At 34.6% G+C, this 25,355-nt stretch overlaps 1 protein-coding gene across 7 annotated transcripts in view; it reads right to left on the reverse strand.

The window, feature by feature from the left end:
• The window catches only part of KIF20B (kinesin family member 20B), a 77,927-nt gene that overhangs the window by 19,401 nt on the left and 33,171 nt on the right, over positions 1-25,355 (reverse strand). For all 7 annotated transcript variants that reach the window (XM_023226298.2, XM_023226294.2, XM_023226295.2 and 4 more), the window contains 8 exons: positions 21,062-22,298; positions 20,585-20,723; positions 15,801-15,920; positions 13,804-13,864; positions 9,069-9,194; positions 7,857-7,981; positions 5,858-6,013; positions 1,681-1,857 (listed from right to left, as the gene is read on the reverse strand). In XM_023226298.2, coding sequence (XP_023082066.1) covers positions 1,681-1,857; positions 5,858-6,013; positions 7,857-7,981; positions 9,069-9,194; positions 13,804-13,864; positions 15,801-15,920; positions 20,585-20,723; positions 21,062-22,298 — 2,141 coding nt within the window. The remainder of the gene's footprint in view (positions 1-1,680; positions 1,858-5,857; positions 6,014-7,856; positions 7,982-9,068; positions 9,195-13,803; positions 13,865-15,800; positions 15,921-20,584; positions 20,724-21,061; positions 22,299-25,355) is intronic.

The raw sequence follows: 25,355 nt of genomic DNA on the forward strand, positions 1-25,355 counted from the left end.
TATGTTTATTGCGGCACTATTCACAATAGCAAAGACTTGGAATCAACCCAAATGTCCATCAGTGACAGACTGGATTAAGAAAATGTGGCACATATACACCATGGAATACTATGCAGCCATAAAAAAGGATGAGTTTGCGTCCTTTGTAGAGACATGGATGCAGCTGGAAACCATCATTCTTAGCAAATTATCACAAGAAGAGAAAACCAAACACCGCATGTTCTCACTCATAGGTGGGAACTGAACAATGAGCTCACTTGGACTCGGGAAGGGGAACATCACACACTGGGGCCTATCATGGGGAGGGGGGAGGGGGGAGGGATTGCATTGGGGAGTTATACCTGATATAAATGATGAATTGATGGGTGCTGACGAGTTGATGGGTGCAGCACACCAACATGGCACATGTATACATATGTAACCTGCACGTTATGCACATGTACCCTAGAACTTAAAGTATAATAAAAAAAAAAAAGAAAATTTAAAAAGGGAAAAAAAAAAAAAAAAAAAAGAAAAACTAGAGGCTTCTCAGAAATGCAACTATAGCATTAGAGTATAAAAGACCATAAGGAAAGCTAAACCTTTTCTTGCAGCACATTCTTCATCCCATTTTCTCAGTCATAAAGTTCTATTTCTAAATTCTACTTAGGCAATTTATAAAGAAATATCAGATTACATTTTAAAATTTAATAAACTGTACACAGATCTCCTTATCACAGCCATCAAAATCAAAAGTCAAGTAAACCTCTTATGTCACCTCCCCATTACTGCCAAATAAGAAAGACTCTACTGAATTCATAAAAGGGAAAGTAGCATGTATTGATTTCCACTGGAGTAAGAACTGTGCTACTTGTTTTACAATCTTCATTAATTTCACAACTCTGTTAGGAAAACACTATTATCTGTTTTAAATAAAGATCAGAAATGATAAGTAATTTTTCTCAAAGGTCCCAAAACCACAGCGACAGGAGTTGATACCTAGTTTTTCTGAATTTCTAGTCTATATTATTAAACAACACAATACTACCTCTTTTTAAAGCAAGTAATCTCTCTTACAGTCATAGTCTTTTGATGTGACACACACATACATATTTTTCCTATTGTCTGAAGGCTTTAGAGCAGCATATTTTTAAGTACAGATTATTTACTCCAGAAAGACTAGCTTCAGATATACCCAGATTCTATTTACTATTTACTATCTCTAAAAGGCTTACTATCTCTCTCCTCTTTCAGGATTTCCAGTTCCAAGGTCATATAAAAGTAACAGCTGAATGACTCATGTCTCTCTACCCTTAGGCTTACTTTCAAAATAATTTGTACTTTTATAAAATAAAGTTAAGGATGGGTCCAAGTATTCAAATCACCAAGAGTTCATGTTGAATCACATATCCATAATATAAAGGTAGAGTAGGGACTAAACCATAAATTGTTGATTTTCTAATTACTCTACCTGAGAGATATAACCAAAATATTGGAGAAAATGCTACATCTCAGTCATTGACTGACAAATCAATCTTAAAGATAAATTTCAAAACTCAAAATCATGAAAAATCTCCACATTTTAAATACTCTGATTCCTTTTTGGTCTATTGAGACTTACACTTTTTTATCCTTTAAGAGTTAGTCAATTAAGTAATTACTATGTTCAATTAAAAAGGCATAGCAAAAAAGACTACTGACTATTTTAGAAGTCTCTGATATGATCCTTTTTAGTTGTTCAATTTCATTATCTTTCTGTACATTACTGGATATCAGGGCTTTTAGCTGTATTTCTAAAGCTGCAACCAGTTGATCTCGTTCTTCTCGCCACTTTTGAAGGTTACTATCTTTCTCTGTCAGCTGGGCTGTCAGTATTTCCTAATCAAGAAATAAAGAAAATATTAAAATCACCCTTGATATATTATGAATCTAAGAATGTTTAGAAATTATTACATGTAACACCATAAATATAGCTGCAAACAAGATTACATAACAAATTAGTCTAGATAAAATAATTATAAAACAAAATACATATCATTTTATAAATGTCCATGTTATTTTTATCCATATTCCATCTCATTCCAAAAATCAGTTTACTGGTAACTTCTTTCAATACACAATTATAGGTATAGCTTTCAAACTAGTATCAACATTTCTGCCAATATTTGGAAAATTAGTGGGTAAAATTACAGTAATAGCAACAAACAATAGCAAAATGAAAATAGAAAACAAGACCATTTACAATTGGTTCAAAAATCATGAAATACCGATAAAGAAAATGTGTAAAACTTAAATATGAAAAACCATAAAATATTGCTGAAAGAGATTAAAGAACACCTAAATAAATGGAGAGATTGGTCTGTGTTCAAGGATCAAAATACTCAATATTGTTAAGATGTCTCCTCCAAATAGATCTATAGAGTAAAAGCACTTTTAATCAAAATTCTGGTATGTGTGAATGTGTGTGGAAATGGAAAAGGTGACTCTTAAAAATTATATGGAAATGCAAATCATCTAGAATACTCAAAATTATTTTGAAAATGAAGAACAAAATGAGAGCAATTATCTATAATTTCAAGTTGGCACATTAATCAAGTCAGTGTGTAAAGACAGATAGAGAAATCAATGGGACAGAAGAGACAATCTACAAATGCATGGTCAACTGACCTAAAAAAGTGGCAAAAAAATTCAATGAAAGGAAGGACAATCTTCCCAATAAACGGTGCTGGAACAACTGAATAGCCAAATGGAAAAAAAAAAAAAAAAAAAAAAAAAACCCCAACCCTAATCTTACATTACATACAAAATTAACCCGTGGGCAATTGATTTATGACAAAAGTGGCAGAACAGTGAGAAAGAAACAGTCTTTTCAATAAATATTTCCACATCAATTGGTGGTAATTCACATTAAAACAAACATCCAAGAGCTTTGACCACTATCTCATACCAGCATGAAAATCAATTCTAGTATCTAAATATGAAAGATAAAACTTCAAAGCTTTCAGGAAATAATATAACACACCATCTTCAAGTCCTTGGGCTTCATAAAGAAAAATGTTAGGACAATTATCTACAATACTATAAAATTATCTACAATAATTGTAATATCTACAATATCTACAATAATAATTTATGAGAACTCCTACTCACAAAAAGGCAGTAAGAAAGAAAAAGCAAACTAGAGATAGAAAGAAGGTACTTGCAATACATTACAAAAAGGGCTTCTATCCTGAAAACTATAAAGAATTCCTACAAATAAGAAGAAGCTAGACAATCCAACAGAGAAACAGGTAAGGGAACTTGTATAAACACGGCCAATTAACAAATGAAACAATCTTCAACTTCATTGGTAATTAGGGAAAAGCAAATTAAAACCATTTTAAAAACTGACAATATACCTTGGTGGGACTATATAGCTACTGCAACAGTAGTTGAGGTATAAATGGGTACAACTGCTTTGAAAATCAGTGCAGCATTCTACTAGAATTTCACATACATATACCCCATCATCTAGCAATTGTCTTGTATATATATACAAAACAGAGATACATGTAAATATGCACCAAAATAAATGTATAAAAATGTTTATAGGAAAATTTACTCATAACAGCCAAAAACAGAAAACAATCCAAATATCTTCAACATTAAAATGAATTAGCAGTGGTTTATTCATACACTTAAATATTCTGCAATGAAAGTGGACTAACTCCAGATACATGCATGGAATCATGGATGGATGATTCTCACAAACATAAAATAGTGAATGAAAAGAAGTCAGGTACAATCAAATGTATTCATATATTTCAATTTACATAAAACCCAAAAACAGACAAAACTGAAGTGTAACACTGAAGAACAGATTAGTTATTACCACTGGAAAAGAGGCAGAAGAAGGAGCTTCTGGGGTGCAGCAGTGTTCTACTTCTTGAAATAGGTATTAATTAAGTGGGTACTGGCTTTACAATAACTCATTGAACTATGTTCTATTTGCTTTCCATGTTACTTTTACATCAAAAATTAACATTACATCAAAAACGTGTTTCCTAAATATGGTAGACACATACACAACCTAAGTATGATTATAAAGAAATATATGAAAGAAAAGAGTAAACTAGCTTTCCCTAGGATTAAAAATTCAAAGTGGGATTATTTGCTGGCATTGCTACCAGAGAACCACTGGTTTGGAACTGGAGCAACTATGACAGCCTTCTGTTTTGATTTTACTTATTGCCTCTTACTACTGGGTCAGGAAGGTTCGGTGATAGGTATACAGGAATTCTATGTGCTAGTTCTGTAATTTTTCTGTAAAGAAAATGATTTCAAAATAAAAAAGTAAACTTTTTTATGGGAGCAAATTTATGAGGACAGAGCATTCAATGGTAGACTCTCTAGCTTCAGAAAGGACACATACTTCAACCAAGGGCTTGATTTCTGGAGTACAATACATGTATGGTCTGGAGTTTAGCAAGTGTGCTGGAAAGTTTAGCTCACAACAGTCTCATTTTAATAAAAACTGGCCAACTCTGTTCAATATTCAATGTTAAAAGCAGCTTTAAAGCTAGGGAGGAAAAAACGTGGAAAAACCGTCCTTACCTTATTGAAAACTAACATTCCAGGCCAGGTACAATGCATAGTGGCTCACACCCATAATCCCAATACTTTGGGAAGGTGAGGTAGGAGGACTGCTTGAGACCAGGAGTTTGAGACCAGCCTGGGCAACACAGCAAGTCTCTGTCCCTACAAAAAAATAAAAAATGTACCTAGGTGTGGTGGCATGTGCCTGTAGTCCCAGTTACTAGTCCCAGTTACTTGGGAGGCTGAGGTAGAAGATTGCTTTTACCCTGAAGTTTGAGGCAGCAGTGAGCCATGACTGCACCACTGCATTCCAACCTGGGTGATGAGCAAGACCTTGTCTCTTTAAAAGAAGAAAGAAAAGGGAAAGGGAAAGGGAAAGGAAGGGAAGGGAGAATGAAAGGGAGAGGAAAAGGGAGAAGGAAAAAGAGAAGGATGAGGAGAAGGAAAGGATGAAGGAAGAAGGAAAGGAAAAAGGAAAGGGGAGGGAGGGGAGAGGAAGGAAGGGAAGGAGGGAGGGAGGGAGGGAGGGAGGGAGGGAGGGAGGAAGGAAGGAAGGAAGGAAGGAAGGAAGGAAGGAAGGAAGGAAGGAAGGAAGGAAAATCTTCCAGTTTTTATAGGAAAGTTTAACTGTCTTTAGTCAAATGCAGTCATAAAAAAAGGAAATGCCAACAGATGACAATATGATACTGCCAAGTTACTATTTTTACAGACACTAGTTTTTCATTTTAAAATATGTGTTGCTCAATAGCTTTCCTCGGATTAACAATAACGTTTAGCTTCTTTCTTCTGATTGCCAACATTGCATGTCAAACAGACTAAGTGCCAATTAGAAAAAAAGAACAGGCTAAGACAGAATCATTACAAGAGCTACAGCTGGTAAACTGTAGGTTATTTTACAACTGAAGGTCATTTCTACTATATATACAGTCTTTTAGAAACTATTTAGGTGACTTTATGTGATAAAATGTACACAATATTAAAATCTACAGTTCAAAATGCAAAAAGTTTTAAAATAGGGAATACTCCATAAAGGTCAAAAGGAAGAGAATTTTAACTTCAGTGTCTAGACAGTAAGAAGCAATAAGGTATTCTCTCAACATGCTAAATCAACTGAAACAAGTTAAAACAAGAACATTAGTGAATGTCAAGATAAATTGGAACAGAAAAGTTACCATATAAATATGATAACCTGCCTTTAAAAAACCAAAAACAGAAAACCATGTAGAAACTGGTAATTCCAGAAATACATTTAACACACCAAGGAAAGCAGATGAAATACATCAAAGATACAATTGTTACTAACCACTTCATTCTGTTGCTTTAAAAAACGCTCCCTGTCTTCAGCATATTTTTTCATCTCTTTATTTCGTATATTCTCTGCTTCTTTCGCTTGAGTGATAAGCATCATTTTTTCTTCTAACCATTTCTTTCTATCAGCATTATATTTCTGTTCAGACTCCTATATATATAAATGGTATAAGTTATTATCACATGCCTACAAAGTAGTCAATACATGCTTCTATGACATTTTCACACAATCCATTACTTTTCACCTCTATAAAAACTTTAAATGTTTTACTTTAAATAATGACAAGATCAAAGTTTCAGATTATTTAAAAATAATAATAGTAACTGGTTTGCTTTCCTAAACACATTTCCTTTATAAGTTTATTTTGCTATGAAGTCCATTTAAATACTTTTATCAGTGACCTTAAGAAAAAATAAACAATTCAAGTTTCTGAAACAGTTAAACTTACTCAAATCTTCCTAAATGCCAAAACAATAAAAAAGGCTTTGTTTATGGTGGTCATTTCTAACTGGATGGTTTTAAAAATAAAATATTCCTGGGCCTACGAGATGCCAAATAAAAAATAACTTGTGCAACAAGGTATTTATTAAAAGAACATCCAGAAGAGCTGGACAGAGAATACTGCTGATCAGTAATTTTCAAACTGGTACCACAGATTCTTTGGGTTCAGAGGCATTTAATATTATATATAAAAAACCCAAGTAGAACTTAATTTGAAATAAAAACAGTAATACCACTTAAAAAACTTCTAGGCTGGGTGCGGTGACTCACGCCCATAATCCCAGCAGTTTGGGAGGCGGAGGTGGGCGGATCACGAGGTCAGGAGATCAAGACCATCACGGCCAACATGGTGAAACACCGTCTCTATTAATATACAAAACAATTAGCCGGGCATGGTGGCAGTAGTCCCAGCAACTCAGGAGGCTGAGGCAGGAGAATCGTTGGAACCCAGAAGGCAGAGGCTGCAGTGAGCCGAGATCGCGCCACTGCACTCCAGCCTGGCGACAGAGCAAGATTCCATCTCAAAAAAAAAAAAAAAAAGAGAGAGAAAGAAAATTTCTAAAATCACTGTATTACAAAGTATGGCAGTCCATTCCAGGATTACAAAGTTTATAATCTACACTAATGTGATTATATCATCTTAAGACAATGCAAAATACACAAATACTTTTTTTTACCAATATGGTTGATACACTTTTTTCATAATATTTATTTTATTCTAACTGCTTTTGGAATTTCACAATGAAAAGGGTAAATTTTAGAATATATAATATGTAACAAAAAAAGTAGTTTTTTGTATTTGTTTTCAGCATATGATTAATGTACAGCCAGAATTTTAAAAAAAATTAGATGCAGCCAATCTCCCAAAACCATTATTAATATGTTTCCTTCAATCCCACAGCTTCTGTTATGAATGCCACTTCTCATAAAATGTACAAAATATAACAGTATTTGTGGTACATCCTATGAAAAAAAGTTTCCCCCATATGTTGTATGTTAAAGCTGAACAAGAAAAAAAAACACACACAATAGAATATCTTCTATATAGTATAGTTTATATGTATGTCAGTGTTCAGATATACAGTTCTATTCCAATTTAATAATTAAACTTTGAAGAGATTTACAGTAATCAAAATAATTCTCCTGATGGTCATTTTCTCCACAGCAGTATTTGATGAGTAAGAAGTTTAAGGAGTAGAAAAATGGGCACAAGGACATTGGAAGCAGTGGTTTGAGAATTACACATGTAAAATATAAAACTGAGGACCCAATCACTGTATTTCACTGGCACTCAATAGGTTGTATCTTGGAATTTCTTCCCCATATCATTTCAATGTGCCCTGAAAAGTTATATTTACATATTAACATTTGCCAGGTATTATTTCACCCATATCTAAGTTAATTACAAAATATAAAATACTGAATTCTCCTCTTATTAGAAATATAATAAAGACAGATACATACAAACATAAAAACATATATAAAGTCATACCTGTAACTCATCTTGAAGATTACTGAGCTTTCCAAGCACATCTGTGTTGTCCTCATGTTCTTTATTTGACCTTTGACTGTTTTTGGTTTCCAAATCATTGCACTTTTCCTTCCATTTTTCCAATTCTGATTTGAAGACATAAAATTATGTTTTAAAGCATATGTAAAAGTTATACCATGTAGAGATACACTTGACATGGGCTGCAGACACAAATCAGTAGAGCCCAGATAAAGAACACAGACCAAGATGGAACTGAGGCTATTCTACAGTTTAACTTTTAGGAGTTCTTACTAAATTCTTAGTGAAGAGGAACTACAGGGACTTCTCAGGAATCCAATGAATAGTATTCACAGTATAGTATAATAAATTCATTGTCAACCTTATTATATAGAAAACTTCATGCAGTTCTCAAGAAAAAAGTTTCCCATGTCCATGAAAGTGGCTAGAAAAGTATGAAGTCACATAGACTCACTGTCCTCATCCTCATCACAATTTCATTCACCAAAATACAGTTATAAAAGAGTTTTAGGGTTTACAAAGTACTATTACATTTTTTCATCTCATCTGATCTTGACAAGAATAATGTACAATATGAATCTTCAAGTCAGATGATTTTATGTGCAACAGTATATATGGCATTATCATCATCAACCACATTTTACAGATGAGGAAAATTAGGCTGAGTATGCACAAGTACCCTGTCAAGGTTATATATAAAATGGCACAGACAATTTCTTAATTCTAAATTTCTTTCCCTTTCTACAAAAATCACACATAACTTTTTTATTTGTAAATGTTCTATTTTTCCATATACTCTAGAAAAACTCTGATGGTATTCTGAAAGCAATGAAATCAAAGTATTTATTGAGATCAACATACAAGATAATGCTAAAAGCCCGACAAAGGTGAAACTCAGTTCAAAGCGTACTCTCAACATCTAGGGAACATCGCAAGTTATCATTCATAACTTGCAATTTATAATTCGTAAGTTATCATGGACTGTCCTTACTCCTTCTTTACTGCATATAATTTTACTGAAACAATTTTCATCACAGTGGAAAATGACAAGTAATAGGACATTCAAAAAACACAAAATACTTTTCCATTATGAGTCACTGTAAATACATACTACTTTAACAAGGGAAGCAATCTAGGAAAATTTTTTTTTAATGAAAAGGTATATTTAGAGAAATGTATGCAATCTTGTTTTACCTGTGGCCAGCCTTTCAACTTCCTCTAATTTAGCCTCAAGCACTTGATCTTGTTCTACCTGAGTTTGTTCCTGTTCTTCTAGTGTCATTCGCATGTCTTCAATTATTTTCTCTTTAATATTTAGATCTAAAAATTGGGGGAGAACACTTTTAGAAATTAATAGCCTCTAGATATCCAATGTTTCTTAAGTTCTTCTAAAATTAAAATACATTTTTATTAACTGTAATAGAATATTAGTTCCATATAGGCAGAAACTTTGTCTTATTCATTGCTATATCCTCAATGTCTCAACAGTACTGGTATATATGACATACTAAATATATATTTGGTGTAAAGATGGATGCTTGGATGACTGCCAGAGTGGATGAATGGAAAAAAGTTTTTTCAGGTAAAAATAACAATTTCTAATACAATTAAACTATTCCAATATAACTATTACTATAAACATAAATCTTAGGATTTAGGGGGAAAAAAACATTATTTGGCAAAATATTTATTTTCAGTGTTAATATTCTCCAACCAAACTAAAACCTTTACCTGCTAAAACTAAAAAAGCTCAATCCCAATTTGAACTATTTTTTTAATCTCAAGTAGTTACTTTTTCTAGAAAAATATTCAGAGTCAAACATTTATTTCTATTTTAAATTTTTATTTAAAACCAGCTCCTCAGAAATAGCTTTTGAAAAGCAAGTATTAACAGCCTTCCTAAAAGTGTTTCTGGCCCTTGAAGAATGACTACAGCAATTACTTGTAAGTAACTCTATATTAACCCTGTCTGAGGAAACAGATAAAGAGGGAAGATCAGTTTGTCGCCTCTGGTGATGGCACATAGTAGCAGGGCTCATTTCAGAGAACTCTTACGAACTATTACTGATGTCAGAGGTGATACAAGTTATAAATGCATAGCTCACTCTCAGGCTGCTTTTAGTAACACAAATACCCAAAGATGGCTCCCTCAAAGTGCACATAAAGCAAAGGTAAAACAAACTAAACAGTAAGAGAAAACTGTATGAGCAGTTTTTAGTATTTTTCCATTGATGCAGGCTTTCAGGTATGCTAGTAAAACAGAACTCCTCCTAGGATTAAAGTCACCTTCATATTATCATATAAATCTTTTTTTTCAAAAAGCATGATTTTCAAATATATTCATATTACACAATATTCATATTACACAATTAATTATAATTTTATTCAAATAATTCCCTCCCTCTTACACTTTGCATTTTTGACTCTAAACTGAGGACTAGAAAAATAATTTACAAATCTAGTTATCAATTAAAAAATTTCCAGAACACCAATGATAACCTCACTAATGGCTAGTCACCTATTATTTGAAAGCTAGCAAACTAGAGCAGTAAAGGCAAAAAGATAATTATTTAATCAGCCATTGACTCCAGTAATTTACATTTTATTTCAGGAAAGAACCCCAAAATAAACAACTGATAAAATGGAAAATAAAGCAAAGTAAAGAAGGCTGAGATAGATATCTCATCATAGCTATCTAAAGATATTATCTAAGGAAAGCTATGAGCAATCATAGTGAAATAAATGACTACTAAATGAACAAGCAATCAAGTGCTGCACATTCAGCACTTGCTTACCATCCCCAAGAAAATTAAAAATATGTTTACCCAAAAACTTGCATATAAATGTTCATAAAAGCCAAAAGTGGAAACAACCCAAATGTCTATCAACTGATACATAAAATGTGGAATATTATTCAGCCATAGCAAGGAATAAAGTACCGATACATACACAATATGGATGAAACTTGGAAACATTATTCTAAGTAAAAGAGTCAAACACAAAAGGCCATATATTGTATGAACTGACTTAACATGAAATGTCCATAATAGGCAAATTCATACAGACAGAAAGTAGATTCAAGGCTGATAGGAGCTGGAGGGAAGAGGTAAATGGGGTATGATGGCTGATAGGTACAGGGTTTCTTTTTGAAGTGACAAAAAAGTCACTTTTGTTCACAAAAATAGTGAACATTTTTGTCACTTTATGTTACTATAAACATACAGTAATTAGATAGTGGTGATGGTTGTACAATTTTGTGAATAGAAAGTACTAAAGCCCACTAAATTGTATACCTTTAAAAGGTAAATTTTATGTTATAAGTATTAGATCTCCATTGTTTAATAATTCAATATTAAAGATAGGTAAGTGAAAGGCACACCATAAATAAATAGAAATCTAGAAGGCAGGGAAAGCCTTAAAAGTTAAAGACATAGTTTTGTTTGTTGTCCGTTTGTAGAGAAATGTCTCATACGCAACTAAAATCATAGGAGCATTTTCTAACGGAGAAAATAAATAAAAAAAAGATGATGACATCTTAATCAGGAAAGTTGCCAGAGTAGCTGAGACTCACTCTGAGAGAAAGGTGGTAAGTAGTACATAATAGATCATAAAAGCTGAGACAAGAGAATTTCAAAAGGTGGGAGGAGCTATAGATTACCTTGATATTTAGAAAAAATACACATACAATAAATACTACTTTATAAACATAACTGAGGAAAAGAAGAGTGTACAATAACATCCAAACAATAAAAATAAAAAGGAGGGATTGCAAAATGCTGACAGATTTTAACATATGTAGGTTACAAGTGACTTAGAAGCATAGAAAAGGTGGAAGTCAGATTAAAATAGTCACAGTAGGCCTATGCCCTACTTCTTCGTATTTGGCAAAGAAAACAAAAATTAAAATATGATAAAAACTATAGGGCAACCTGGTCCAAGGGTAGACTTTTCCAGAATATCTAAGATGTGTCCACATTCACGAACAGGGACAAGGAGCCAGAGTAAAGGGGAATCCTAAAAGAGAGCTATGAACTATTTCCTATGAAATAGGAGATGTTAGGGTGACAAGGCCTAAGAAAGGCAGAAGAAAACAGTACTGTGTGCAGAGATATATTTTCACATCCAAGTTATCCATCCAAGTTAACCCCACCAATGTACAAGTCAGCTAAATAATTAAAAATCTGGTTGTCTTACCCTTTCTTTTGTTGCCCAAGTACAAATAACATGGATTAGTAAAGAGAGTCTGAGACTTAAGAGTGAAGCACACCTGGGTTCAAATCCTAGTTCTCTCACTCACAGAACAAAGAAGTTAAGGGGTAATGAGGAGGAAAGGAGTCTGTATCATTTTAATAACAGAAATATGTATCATCTATAAAAGAAATTCTGTGGCCGGGCGCGGTGGCTCACGCCTGTAATCGCAGCACTTTGGGAGGCCAAGGTGGGTGGATCACCTGAGGTCAAGAGTTCAAGACTAGCCTGGCCAACACGGCAAAACCCCATCTCTACTAAAAATACAAAAATTAGCCAGGCATGGTAGCCGGCGCTTGTAATCCCAGCCACTCGGGAGGCTGAGGCAAGAGAATCACCTGAACCAGGAAGGCGGAGGTTGCAGTGAGCTGAGATTGTGCCACTGCATCCAGCCTAGATGATAAGAGCGAATCTCCATCTCAAAAAAAAAAAGTAATTTTGCAATATTTCAAGCAACAAATCAATACAATCTGAGTAAGAAAAGCGTAACTCATAATTCGGCACCTAGGATTTGAATATAAATTACTAAGCAGCTTTTTAAAACTTTTAAATACACATTTTAATTTTAAAGATATTTTATTTGAAGTTTATTCTTTACACAATTTTGTCCAGAAATCTACACCATTCATTGTGACCTATATAAAACTTTGGCTTTATTTTTCACAAAATACTGGCCATTACAAGAAATCAATGTTGCTTTGACTATTTATTTTAATTTTCTAAGAATAAGCTTTAATAAATTATTCATTAGTATCACTACTTTTCTCCTTTAATAAAGCTGCATCTTATGTTGCCCTCACTTCACTTCAGAATTTTCAAAGGAAATGTTAACCAATTGTCATTGCAACTACCTATTTTGTAATCATTTTAGTACTGGAAGTGATACGGGAGGCAGGCAGGGAAGTGTTGGGTACAGAAAGGCAGGGTCCCTGGCGAGGGCTCCACCTTCGGGCCTGTGCCCACAGACCTAAGTGAGGACAGGCACTCCTGTTTTCACACCCAAGTGTTGCATTTTCCAAGACCACCCTGGCCTGCCACGCCCCCATCCTGTGCCTATAAAACCCCTGAGACCCTGGTAGGCACACACACAAGCAGCTGAACGTCTAGAGGAACACACTGGCAGAAGAACACACCAGCAGATACCAGCAGATGCTGGCAGGCCATCTACTGTGAGACGACACGGAATTCAGTTAGGGACAGTCAGAGGAGAGTCCGGCCACCCAAGGGAAGACCACCTTCCCGCTCCATCCCATTCTGGCTCCCCATACATCCGCAGAGAGCTACCTCCACTCAATAAAACCTTGCACTCATTCTCCACACCCACATGTGATCCGATTTTTCCAGTACACTAGAGCAAGAATCCCGGGATACAGAAAGCCCTCTGTCCTTGAGATAAGGCAGAGGGTCTAACTGAGCTGATTAACACAAGCCACCTGTGGATGGCTAGGCTGAAAAAACACCCTGTAACACACACCCACTGGGGCTTCAGGAGCTGTAAACACTCAACCCTAGATGCTGCCATGGGGTCGGAGCCCACACTCAAGACCTGCCCATCTGCATGCTCCCCCGCTAGGGGTTTGAGCTGCAGGGCACCAATGAAGCAAGCCATACCCCCACCGCATGCCCTGCAAGGGGAATAAGGGAACTTTTCCCGTTCCAGAAGTACAAACTTGTTCCTGACCTTTGCATGCTCTCTCATACTGTTGTATAGCTTCTTCGACTTTCTGATTATTTAACTGCTCCTACAAATTGAGAGAATATGAATTAAATGCAAATTAACTTAAGAACACAATATTTAACAGTAGATCTTGAAAACAGGGCCCAATATTAAGTTTGAAATCAGTCTCCTATATAGCTGGTATACCAGCTGGTACCAGTCTTCCAACTTTCTTTCATCTTGGAGAAAAGGGTAGGGTGAGAGCAAGGGAAAGAAGAAGTAGAGATTGCAGTGAGCTGAGATTGCAGTGAGCCAAGATCACGTCACTGCACTCCAGCCTGGTGACAGAGCGAGACTCGGTCTCAAAAAATAAAAATAAATTTAAAACCACTTTATACTTATTATTATTATTTTTTTTTTTTTTTGAGATGGAGTCTCCCTCTGTCACCCAGGATGGAGCGCAGTGGCACAATCTCAGTTCACTGAAACCTTCACCTCCCGGGTTCAAGCGATTCTCCTGCCTCAGCCTCCTGAGTAGCTGGGATTACAGGCACGTGCTGCCATGGCCAGCTAATTTTTGTATTTCTAGTAGAGACGGGGTTTCACCACGTTGGTCACGCTAGTCTCGATCTCCTGACCTCGTGATCCATCTGCCTTGGCTTCACAAAGTGCTGGGATTACAGGCGTGAGCCACTGCACCCGGCCTATACTTTTAATCTAAGTTATGACCCAGTTATTTTACTTATTCAACGTTTTAGGTAAATATTTTCTTACAAACCACAAAAACCAGAAACAAGGGAAAATGAAGTTCTACTGTGTATTTAACATAGAAGGAACAAGAAAAACCATTAAAAGATTCCTCATTGGTAAACTTAAACTCAAAATGAAGGAAAAAAAAGAGCTCTCCACTCCTTTTACCTAGAAAGTAGCTGCAGGATTGGAAAAAAATAAGCCTTAAGAGGCAAGATTAAATTATGGGGACCAGATATCCTACACTTCTAGTTTTAACTCACCATGTAACTCAAACTTCACCCCCAATCTCATCTAATGTCACCACGATCTCCTCACTTTGTAAGTCTTAAGAGTGAATCATTACAGAACATGGAAATCTAGGATCCTATTGTTATAGAATGCTTTATTACGATTACATTCAGTTAAGAATTAAAATCATGTATTTATACCTGAATATTCATTAGTTTGCTTCATTTAAAAGCAAACATGAAAATAATATAACAAATTATATTTTTTATTGTTGCCTCATCCATTTGGTTGATAACAAGCAAAAAATAACCATATACAATAAAGGGATTTTGCCTTTTAAGTATCATTTTTAAAAGGAATTTGCTGTAAGACCTGGACTACTTCTGGTTTTCTGCATTTTATTTCAAAACAATTTAGCTTTGCAAGAGTTCCAAAGAACTTAGCTTCCCCTAATGTTATCATATTACACTACCATGGTACATTTGTCAAAAATCAAGAAATTAACATTGGTATACTACTATTAATTACACTCCAGACTTCACCATCGTTCCCCAGTCTTTACTTGTCTTTAATGACTCTGACACTTTATACTTCATACTGGTCAAGCAGTAGAACATCCTCAATTTGGGTTTGTCTGATGTTTTCTCATGAAGAGATTGAGGTTATAAATTTAGGGAAAGAATACTAAAGAGGGGATGTGCCCTCTGGTCACATCAAAGTAGGAAGCACATAGCATCAATATGACTAATGGTAAAGTTATTCTTAAACACTTGGTTAAAGTGGTATTTGCTAGGTTTCTTCACTATGAAGTTATTACTTTTTCTTTTCCATACTCTATTTGTTAGAAGAGAGTCACTACTGGCCTACTTAATTTTATCTTTTTTTTTTTCTTTTTTGCCTATTTAATTTTAAATAATTTATTTCTAGATTCTAGAAAAAGTCAAAACAGGATGTTATTAAAAACAAACTTGTACATTTTTGAACACTAAAATATACCAAGAGAATGCATTTAAACCATATTTAAAAACAAAACTGTTTACCTTGAGTTGCTGAATGGTTCGCTGTTTCATATCTAGTTCCTGAGAACATTGGTTTTTCTTTTTCTCCAGTTCATTAATTTTAATCCTCAGTAATTTCTCCTCATCACGCATTACAGATACCTACAAAATAATTTTATAAAACAAATGGAATATTTTGAAAATACCAATTGCTTTTTGTTATTTAAAATTCATGGCAACTATGTTCAAAGTTCACATCCTTTAAAGCCTAAAAGAAAAATGACAGATTCTAATATACTACAAATCAAACACACTATAGCTTTAAATTATTAGAAAATGTTTTAATACTCTAATGAAGAATGCATATGAAAAACTCAATTTCTCGTTCCATTATTTTAAGAATCTCAAACTTTGTAAGTTCTCTCAAAAAAGAATCATAACATCTGTACATAATATGAAAATAATTACCAAGGAAAAATCAATAAAGATATTCTGAGGGAAGAATATTGATTCAAATTTCCACAGTTTACTGAGTAATATAATCCAGGAATACAAGAAATACTTTAAAAGCTAATAATGACATGCAGAGAAGAAAACGAAACAATCACAAAATCAAAAGGTACCCACGCAAGTGAAGGTCAATTGATTTCTGCTGTTGCCAGTAATCTAATTCCATAAAAATAGGGAAATCGAGGTACTATGGACTAATAAATAATTCCTCACCCAAAAAAGCTAATATAGGTACATCCTTATACCAGTTTCCATCATACCAACCCTCTCTAAAACTTTTCAGTACATCTTGCCAGGATTTCCAGAGGGAAGTTATCTAACTGGGAGCAGAGCCTTCTCTTCTATTCCTTTGTGGAGCTTTACTGCCAAAACTCCATTTTCACACCCACTAAAGAGCTCAAAAATGGAAGGAAATTAAATGAAAAGATGCCCCATAAAAAGCATGGAGAAGGCCAGGCGCGGTGGCTCACGCCTGTAATCCCAGCACTCTGGGAGGCGGAGGCGAGTGATCACGTGGTCAGGAGATCGAGACCATCCTGGCTAACACAGTGAAATTCCGTCTCTACTAAAAATACAAAAAACATTAGCTGGGCATGGTGGCATGTGCCTTTAGTCCCAGCTACTCGGGAGACTGAGGCAGGAGAATCGCTTGAACCCGGGAGGCAGAGGTTGCAGTGAGCTGAGATCATGCCACTGCACTCCAGCCTGGGTGACGGAGTGAGACTCCGCCCAAAAAAAAAAAAAAAAAAAGGCATGAAGATGCCCTTATTATAGTCAGCGTGGTATGGTTTCAGGGGATTCTTACATTAAGCTTTATGTTCCAATAATACATACATGATAATCACATATTCACAATATTTGCTTTTTTGTTTAAAAATATGAGGCTTCAAGTAATAAACACCATCTTCATCAACTATATAACTAATAATAATAAAGGCTATGTGCTGCACAAAGATGCATGTAAGGACTGCCTCAGTTTCCATTCTGGCTCTAGCACTTATTACTGAGTGAACTCAGACAAGTCATATTAAGACTAAGACAAGTGAACTTAGACAAGGACAAGTTCCCCCTTATCCACAGGGGATATGTTTCAAGATCTCCAGTGGATACCTGAAACATTGGATAGTATTTCAAGATCCCCAATGGATAGTACTGAACCCAGATGCCATCAATCGAAACACATTTCTGTTTGCATCCTCCACCCACAAATTTAATGCCTTTTCCATCTTAGTTAAGAAATTATCATGAATTGTGGCCATAACTTTTGCAGTGAAGTACACCAGCAAAACATAAATTTCTTTTTCCTTCTTTGCAATTTCACAGATGGAAGATTTGTTCTTACCATAGATCTTAGCAATCACAGATTACAATATTTTTTTTCTTTATTAAGTTAAGAACTTTTACCTTTTCCTTTAAAGGAAGCCCTTTACAACAACATTTTGGCTTATCTGAACTGCCAGCATCACTACTTTTGCATGTTGGGACCATTATTAAGTAAAATAAAAGTTACTTGAGCACAAATACTGTCCCTGATACCATGACAGGTGATCTGATAATTGAGATGACTAAGTGATTAACAGGTAGCACAAACAATGTGGATATGCTAGGCAAAGGGATAATTCCAACTCCAGGCAGGACAGGATAGCACAAGCTTTTGACCCACTACTCAGAATGACCTGGAATTGAACTGTTTATTACTGGAATTTCTATTTAGTATTTTCAGCCCATGGTTGGCCACAGGTAACTGAAACCACAGAAAGCAAAACTGCCAGTAAAGGGAGACTACTGTGTCTCTCAATGTCTGTTTTCTTATCAACAAAACGGAAGTTAAAAACAGTGTCTATACCCCAAATTGTGTGAGGATTAAGATAATTTGTCAACTCAGCATAGTAGCTGGCCTAGACTAAATTGCTACAATTATTATCATTGGCTTTAAAACTACACATTTGAGAAATAGAAAATACTCTTAATACCCATTACTAGAGTAATGTTAAATAGTCACCTATACGAGGGGGGATCCCCAACCTCCTGGTCACAGACAAGTACTTATCCATAGCTTGTTAGGAACTGGATCACACAGCAGGAGGTGAGCGGCAGGCAAAGGAGTGAAGCTTCATCTGTACTTACAGCCACTCCCCATCGCTCACATTACTGCCTGAGCTCTGCCTCCTATCAGATCAACAGAGGCAACAGATTCTCATAGGAGCGCAAACCCTATTGTGAACTCTGCATGCGATGAACCTAGGTTGCGCACACCTTATGAGAATCTAATGCCTGCTGATCTGCCACTGTCTCCCATCACCCCCAGATTGGACTATTTGCAAGAAAACAAGCTCAGGACTCCCACTGATTCTACATTATGGTGAACTGTATAATTGTCTCATTATATATTACAACATAATAATAATACAAAGTGCGCAATAACTGTAATGTGTTTGAATCATCCTTAAAGTAACCCCCACCCCGGTCCATGGAAAAACTGTCTTCCACAAAACCGATCGTTGGTACTGAAAAGGCTGGGGACCACTATCTATACAATGAAACATTACTTGAAAACAGATACCTCTATAAGTAGCAATACAAAAAGACTTTAATAATACAATAAATTTAAAAGTAGCTAGGGCATGGTGGCACACCCGTAGTCCCAGCTACTAGGGAGGCGGAGATGGGAGGATCATTTGAGCCCAGGAGTTCAAAGTTACAGTGAGCTATTATCACGCCACTGCACTCCAGATTGGGTGACAGAGTAAGATCCCGTCTCAAAACAAAATAAATAAACTTAGAAAAAAGAGCCCCCTTTTTATCACACCTGAATTTATGCTAATGAAATAGCTTAAGGGTAAGGCTACTCACCAAAAGACCAAAAATGATTAGAGAGTTGGAAATTTCAGTCCCACCCACCAACCCCTGTGGAAGAGAGCAGGATTGGAGATTGAGTCATGAAAACTATTGTACAGTGAGGTTGAGAGAGCACCCCACTTGGTGAGCACATTGAGGTCTTGGGAGGGTGGTACAGCCAGAGAAGGCCAGAAGCTCTGCACCACCCTCCATCCCCCTTAATTTGTCCTGTGCATCCCTTCCATTTGTCTGTTCTTGAGTTATATTCTTTATAATAAACCAGTAAATTTTTTTAAAAATAAATACAAAATAAAAACTATATACTTTTTTTAAAAAAAAAAAAAGGACAGCACAATTAAAATGAACAAATGACTTCACAGAGCAGAAACTGGGATATACAAATAGCAAAGAGAAATATGAATAGAAGCTGTACTTCATTAGCAATCAAAAAAATACAAATTAAAACTACCATGAGATAACCTTTCATGTCCTCTGACCCAGTAATTCCCCACTTCATATATAAACTTTTGCATATGCGTACCAAGAGCATATAGAAGATATTCGCACTATTGCTATGGGCAAAAAAATAATAAACCATCTAAATGGTCATCAGCAAGAGACGAAATAAATTGCGGTTAGTCACACAACAGAATACTACACAGAGGTGAAAATGATTAATTACGACTACAAAATAAATCAGTCTCAGAAATATGATGTGAAAAATAAAAGTGTGAGAAGAAAACACTGTTTAGAGATTAAAAACCAATATGGTGAAATTATATTTTTTAAAGTTTAGATAAACACAACATTCAGTAGTCACTTTTATAGTGGCAGAAACAGCATTTGTTGTATTAATATTTGTCAGATCATACACATTTAAGTATTCTTTAGTAACTACCTCAAAGTAAAAAAAAAAAAAGTGTTCCAATCTTTAGAGAAGGTCTAAGTACAACAGAAAATGAAGTGGTCATAAAAGAAAAAGGGAAGGAGGGAGAAGTGCAGAAAAAGAAACTGGTAACATTTGATGTCATGAAGGTAAACTTGACAGCTCGAAGGAGTGGGAAGTATTTCTTTCTCATTGTATACATCTTATTATATTTCAAATTTGGAATAATGTGACTGCATTCCCTAGTTAAAAATTAAATTATAATAAAAACTAAAAATACATACTGCACACTAAGTACTATCTGTAAACGAAAGTTGCTTTCCACTTTTTTGTAAGGACTTACATTTAGCAATTCTTAAAGAAGAAAAAGACTCATCTTTCATAAGGCACGTATTTCTCTTAATGTTGGACATTCTTCAGCTTGTTTAAATCAGCTAAATTTTCTCTTGTGAAGTAACTGTTCTCGTAATTTTAAGAAAAATTATGAAGTGGATAAATGTCCTATTCAATCCTAAGATTAATGTCTAAGTTTGATATATAAGGAAAACAATCTTTATCATAAACTGGCCACATAACTTTTCAAATAATCTACCTCTTTTTGTACTTGTACAATCTGCTTTTTGGCATCAGTCAGTTTCTCTTTCAGCTCAGCATAATCTTCTTCCTTCCTCTGAAGATCTGCTTTCAGATGCTGGGTACAAGCAGAGCTTGCAGAGAGTTCCTCTTTCAATCTAAAAAATACAAATCACTTTTCTATGGTAACATTATTAACTACTTAGGACCACACATGTGAAATGGTAACAATCTTTACATAATTACATCTTTTCACAAATTTGGAATATCCAAACTATGAATGAGTTCTTCAGAAAAGATTTCACATGATTTTTATAAGCTGATCTTTTCATATAACCTATGGTCCAAAGGTTTATATGGACAAAGTTCAAGTTCTTCACTCATCATACATAATACACTTTACCAGATTAAGTATGACCATCTAATTTTTTTAAAGATGCATAGCAAAATAAATGCTTTGTGTATTATAAAATATTTTGAATAACATTTAGCTTACTTTTCTGTTTCTTGCCTGTTGGTTTCTTTTTCTTCTTCTTTTAATTGAAGTAAATTCTTCATATCTTGCAAATTATTTGTTAATTGTGTGATTTCTTCTTTCAGTCTGACTTCCTTTACACTTAAATCTTTTGTGTTTTTGACAGAATCCTGAAGATGTGCTTGCAATTCCTTCAGATTTCTTTCTAGCTTTAAGATGAAGGATTCCTTTTCCAAAATGTCTTGTTCTAATTTGGCTGAATGACTACGTTCAACTTTCTGAGTCTCTAAAATTGTTTCAAGTTCCTTTATTTTTGCCTTATAGCAAGTAACATCTTGTGTGAGTTCTGAAAGTGCTCTCTTTCCTTCAACTACATGCTGTATTTGAATGTCAAGACTAGCATTTTTTTCTTGCAGTTCTTCTTTCAGCTGCTGTATAAGAGTTTCTTTTTCTTTTAGTAGGTCATCTTGGTCTTTATGCTCATTCTCCTCTACTTTTAGTCTATTGTTTTCATTCTTATAGCCTTTTACTTCTGCCTGCAATTTTTCAATTTGTTGTTCCAATTTCTGAATCTGATGACTTTTTTTAGAGGAGGCCTTCACAATCTCCTTACATTCTTCCCAAATAGCTTCAATACTAGAGTGGAAAGAACTTTCCCTATTGGGTTCTTGAATTCGATATTCTTTAACTTGCTTACTTACCAAGTAATCATTACCTAAAAGGTGTAACTGTGTATTTGGCAAATTATCCTCCTCAGAACCATTTGACAGATTCCTGAGATTGAGCAAATCTATGTTTGAGATCTGAGAAACTGAATCAAAAGTACGTAGTTCGTCTATTTTCGTGTGCATTAATTTTATTTGTGAAACATTATTTGTAATGCTTCTTGTAGCAGTTTCTATCTCATGTGACAATTTCACAATCTTTTCCTCCTGTTCTTGATTTTTACTTTTTTGCACATGTAATTCAGCAATTGCAATGTCATAATTTGACTGAATTTGTTGGACCTCTTTACTTAAAGTTAAATTCTTTTTTTCAGAAAGAGAAAGTTCCTGCTGAAAACGAACAATCTGTTTATTTAATTCTGCTTTTTCTTCCTTTTCATTTTTAAGTTCATTCTCAATAGTGAGTAAAAGTGCTTTCAGTCCTTCATTATTTTTTTGTAAATCTCTAATGTCTTCATTTTCTGCAATGTTCGGTTGCACTTCTTCACTTTTCTTTTGGTCTTCAGTGATAACTGAACTAACACGGATAGATCCTTTAAAAATAAGAAAATTGTTATTAATCTGGCAAACCTTAATAAAACCAAAAAGTCACCATATAAGCCAATATTCAAACATACAAAACATGTAAAAGTAAACTTCTAATAAAAAAAAAATGAAATAAGCTGTTGAGAAAAAAAAGAAAAACCAGGTTACAAAACACATGGTATGAGCCCATTTATGTAAAAAATTATTATTTCACAAGGTAATAAAAAATTAGCAAAGGAAGTATACCAAAATGATCGTAGCTACCTACCTCTGAGTAGCATTACCAGCTATTTCTAACTTTCAGTATTATTTAAATTTTGTACCACAAATCTTTATTATCATTTTAATATGGGACAGAGAGGAGGAGACGACGAGAAACCGTAGGCAGACATTCCGTATCCTAAAGAACAGTTTTAAACTACAATTATATTGCAGCTTTTATTATATTAGTGACAGGCAAATGGACTATCTTAAATTTTCATAGCTAAAATTGGAAGGGAAATGTTAAAATTTTGGGAATTCATATAATATATCCTTACTAGCTATAACCATCAATAAACTGTTTCATACTACAACTGTTTCCTCAAATGTGATATAGGAATAATACCACCTAGCTCAAAGTTGTGAAGATCAAGAAGACAAATGAGTTTACAACATTGTGCGTTGGATAAATTTAACTATTAATAGAACCTGAAAATCTGTACATGAGGGTTCAACTAATTGAAAATGCATAAAAGTCTGCCTTTTTCAGGCTTAGTATCTATATTTCTAGAATAAGGATATCCCTACCTGCTCAACTTACTCTACAGAATAATGCTGAGAGACTAAAATGAGTTAATATGTAATTTAAGTTAAATGACTTTGTAAATGTTATACACGTGTAAGAGCTTTAACCATTATAATCAGTACAAATTAAATTATACCCAGAACAGATACACTATTAGCTACAATTTAATTCATAAGTTCACTCTGACAAATAAACTCACCCCATGTAAGTGCCCAGTATAAATTACATAATTTTAAACTTTCCTCATAGATTCTATGATTACATCTTGAAATATAATTAACAAGCTTCTAGATATATAAATTTATATCTACATATCTTTTTATATTTCATACAATTTCCATTAAGAGTCAGATGAGTGTCTCAGATCCTTGAAACTTTACTTCAAAACAGGCCAGAATCTGACTCTTCATTTTTAGAAATTTTTTCCTGTTTTGTTATACTTCACGGTTTGATGTCTATATGATGTTTATAAGTGGACTTTACAACATTGTTCTGGTATAATTTGTATGTGAATTTTCTGCATGACATTGCTCTAATACAATCAATTCCATATGTTCTTCTGACCCCCATTCACTCCCTCATTGACCATTTTTGTTTAATTAACCTATCTTTTTATGTGGTATCCTCACTAAGTATGTAAGAATCAACTTCTCCATGTTTACTGATCCCAGATATAATATGAAGTACAAGGGTTACTAATCTATAAGAGCAGAAGACAATTATAAGGTAGGTTTGGCTTGAAATCCTTCTAGTTAAGAAACCGACTACTTTCCATTGATATCTAATTGACTTCAAAAAGTATATTGTACAGTTTTCTTTTTAATGAGTCCCGAATATTATCCTACGCAACTCAGCTCTTTATATTTTATTGAAATATGTTTGTCTCTCTCATCTACTAGATTTTAAACTCCCTGATGGCAGACTCCCTATATCTCACTCATCACAAACAATAAACCTAAATAAAATAATAATCCTAAATGTAATATTTTTGAAACTTAACTATACCACATATGTTCCTCTTTTCTATCTCTAAGACATATCGTGGTACAGAAAACAATCTTTATAAATATGATTTTTGCAATAGTAATTTATTCTGCTTCTAGATGTATGTAAGTTCATGAATCTGACATATTCCAGTTATATGTTACTTTATGGTAACTTTATGTTTAAAATTTTAATGTTCTCTCTTTAAACACTAATTTACACAAGAGTGATTTTCTAGTTTTTTTGGGAGGAATTATCCAGGGAGATTATTAAAATGCAGATTCCTGGCACCAAACACCAAATATACTGATATGGTAAGTCTGGGATGTATTTTACATGCAACATTTTGAGAATTAGTGTTCTGGGGTGCTATTTTTGAAAATTTCGAGAAGTTGACAGGGACCTCTGTAATACCTTTGGGATCTTAACACATCAGTTTGTTACATTACAAAGTCCTTAATTGACAGCACTGCTGCATGTAATTGTTCCTTAAGAGCCAAACGTCAAACCTCTTGTAGTTATGAGATTCAAACTCCTAAGTTTTAGCCTGCCTCTCACAGGCTCTTGTGCATCCTAGTTGTGAGATGATAGTAGCCCATGGGATGTACATGTAATGAATCTGTTTGATGAAGAAGGCAGCACTTTTGAGATCATTAAAAAGCTCATTAAATTGAAATCTGCCATGCCATATACAAATGAGTTTCTATTTCCCTATATACTAATCACAGTTGAAGCTATGAGAAAAATAAAGGAAAAGTCAAAGCATTTATGAAAGGTCCCTCAGGTACTACTACAATGTAGAGAATAAAAAACTTACATGATTGTTTGTTCTCAAGGTTTTTTAATATTATGACCACTCCTCCACCACTTTTTTATTTTTAAGACAGAGTTTCAATCTTGTTGCCCCGGCTGGAGTGCAATGACGCAATCTCGGCTCACAGCACTCTTCGCCTCCCAGATTCAAGTAATTCTCCTGCCTCAGCTTCCCAAGCAGCTGGGATTACAGGAATGAGCCACCATACCAGGCTCATTTTACGTATTTTTAGTAGAGATGGGGTTTCACCACGTTGGTCAGGCTGGTCTCGAACTCCTGACCTCAGGTGATCCACCCACCTCGGCCTCCCAAAGTGCTAGGACTACAGGCATGAGCCACCACGCCGGGCCTATGACCCCTTTTGATAAATTAAAATCCCCTAGCTCTCTCAAGATACTGATTTCCCCCCAGTGAGAATATGCCCCCACCAAAGAATCACTATACAATATGGGAATCTTACCTCCCTGTCCCATCTAGAAT

Source organism: Piliocolobus tephrosceles, chromosome 9, assembly GCF_002776525.5.
Source record: "Piliocolobus tephrosceles isolate RC106 chromosome 9, ASM277652v3, whole genome shotgun sequence".
Taxonomy (NCBI): Eukaryota; Metazoa; Chordata; class Mammalia; order Primates; family Cercopithecidae; genus Piliocolobus; species Piliocolobus tephrosceles.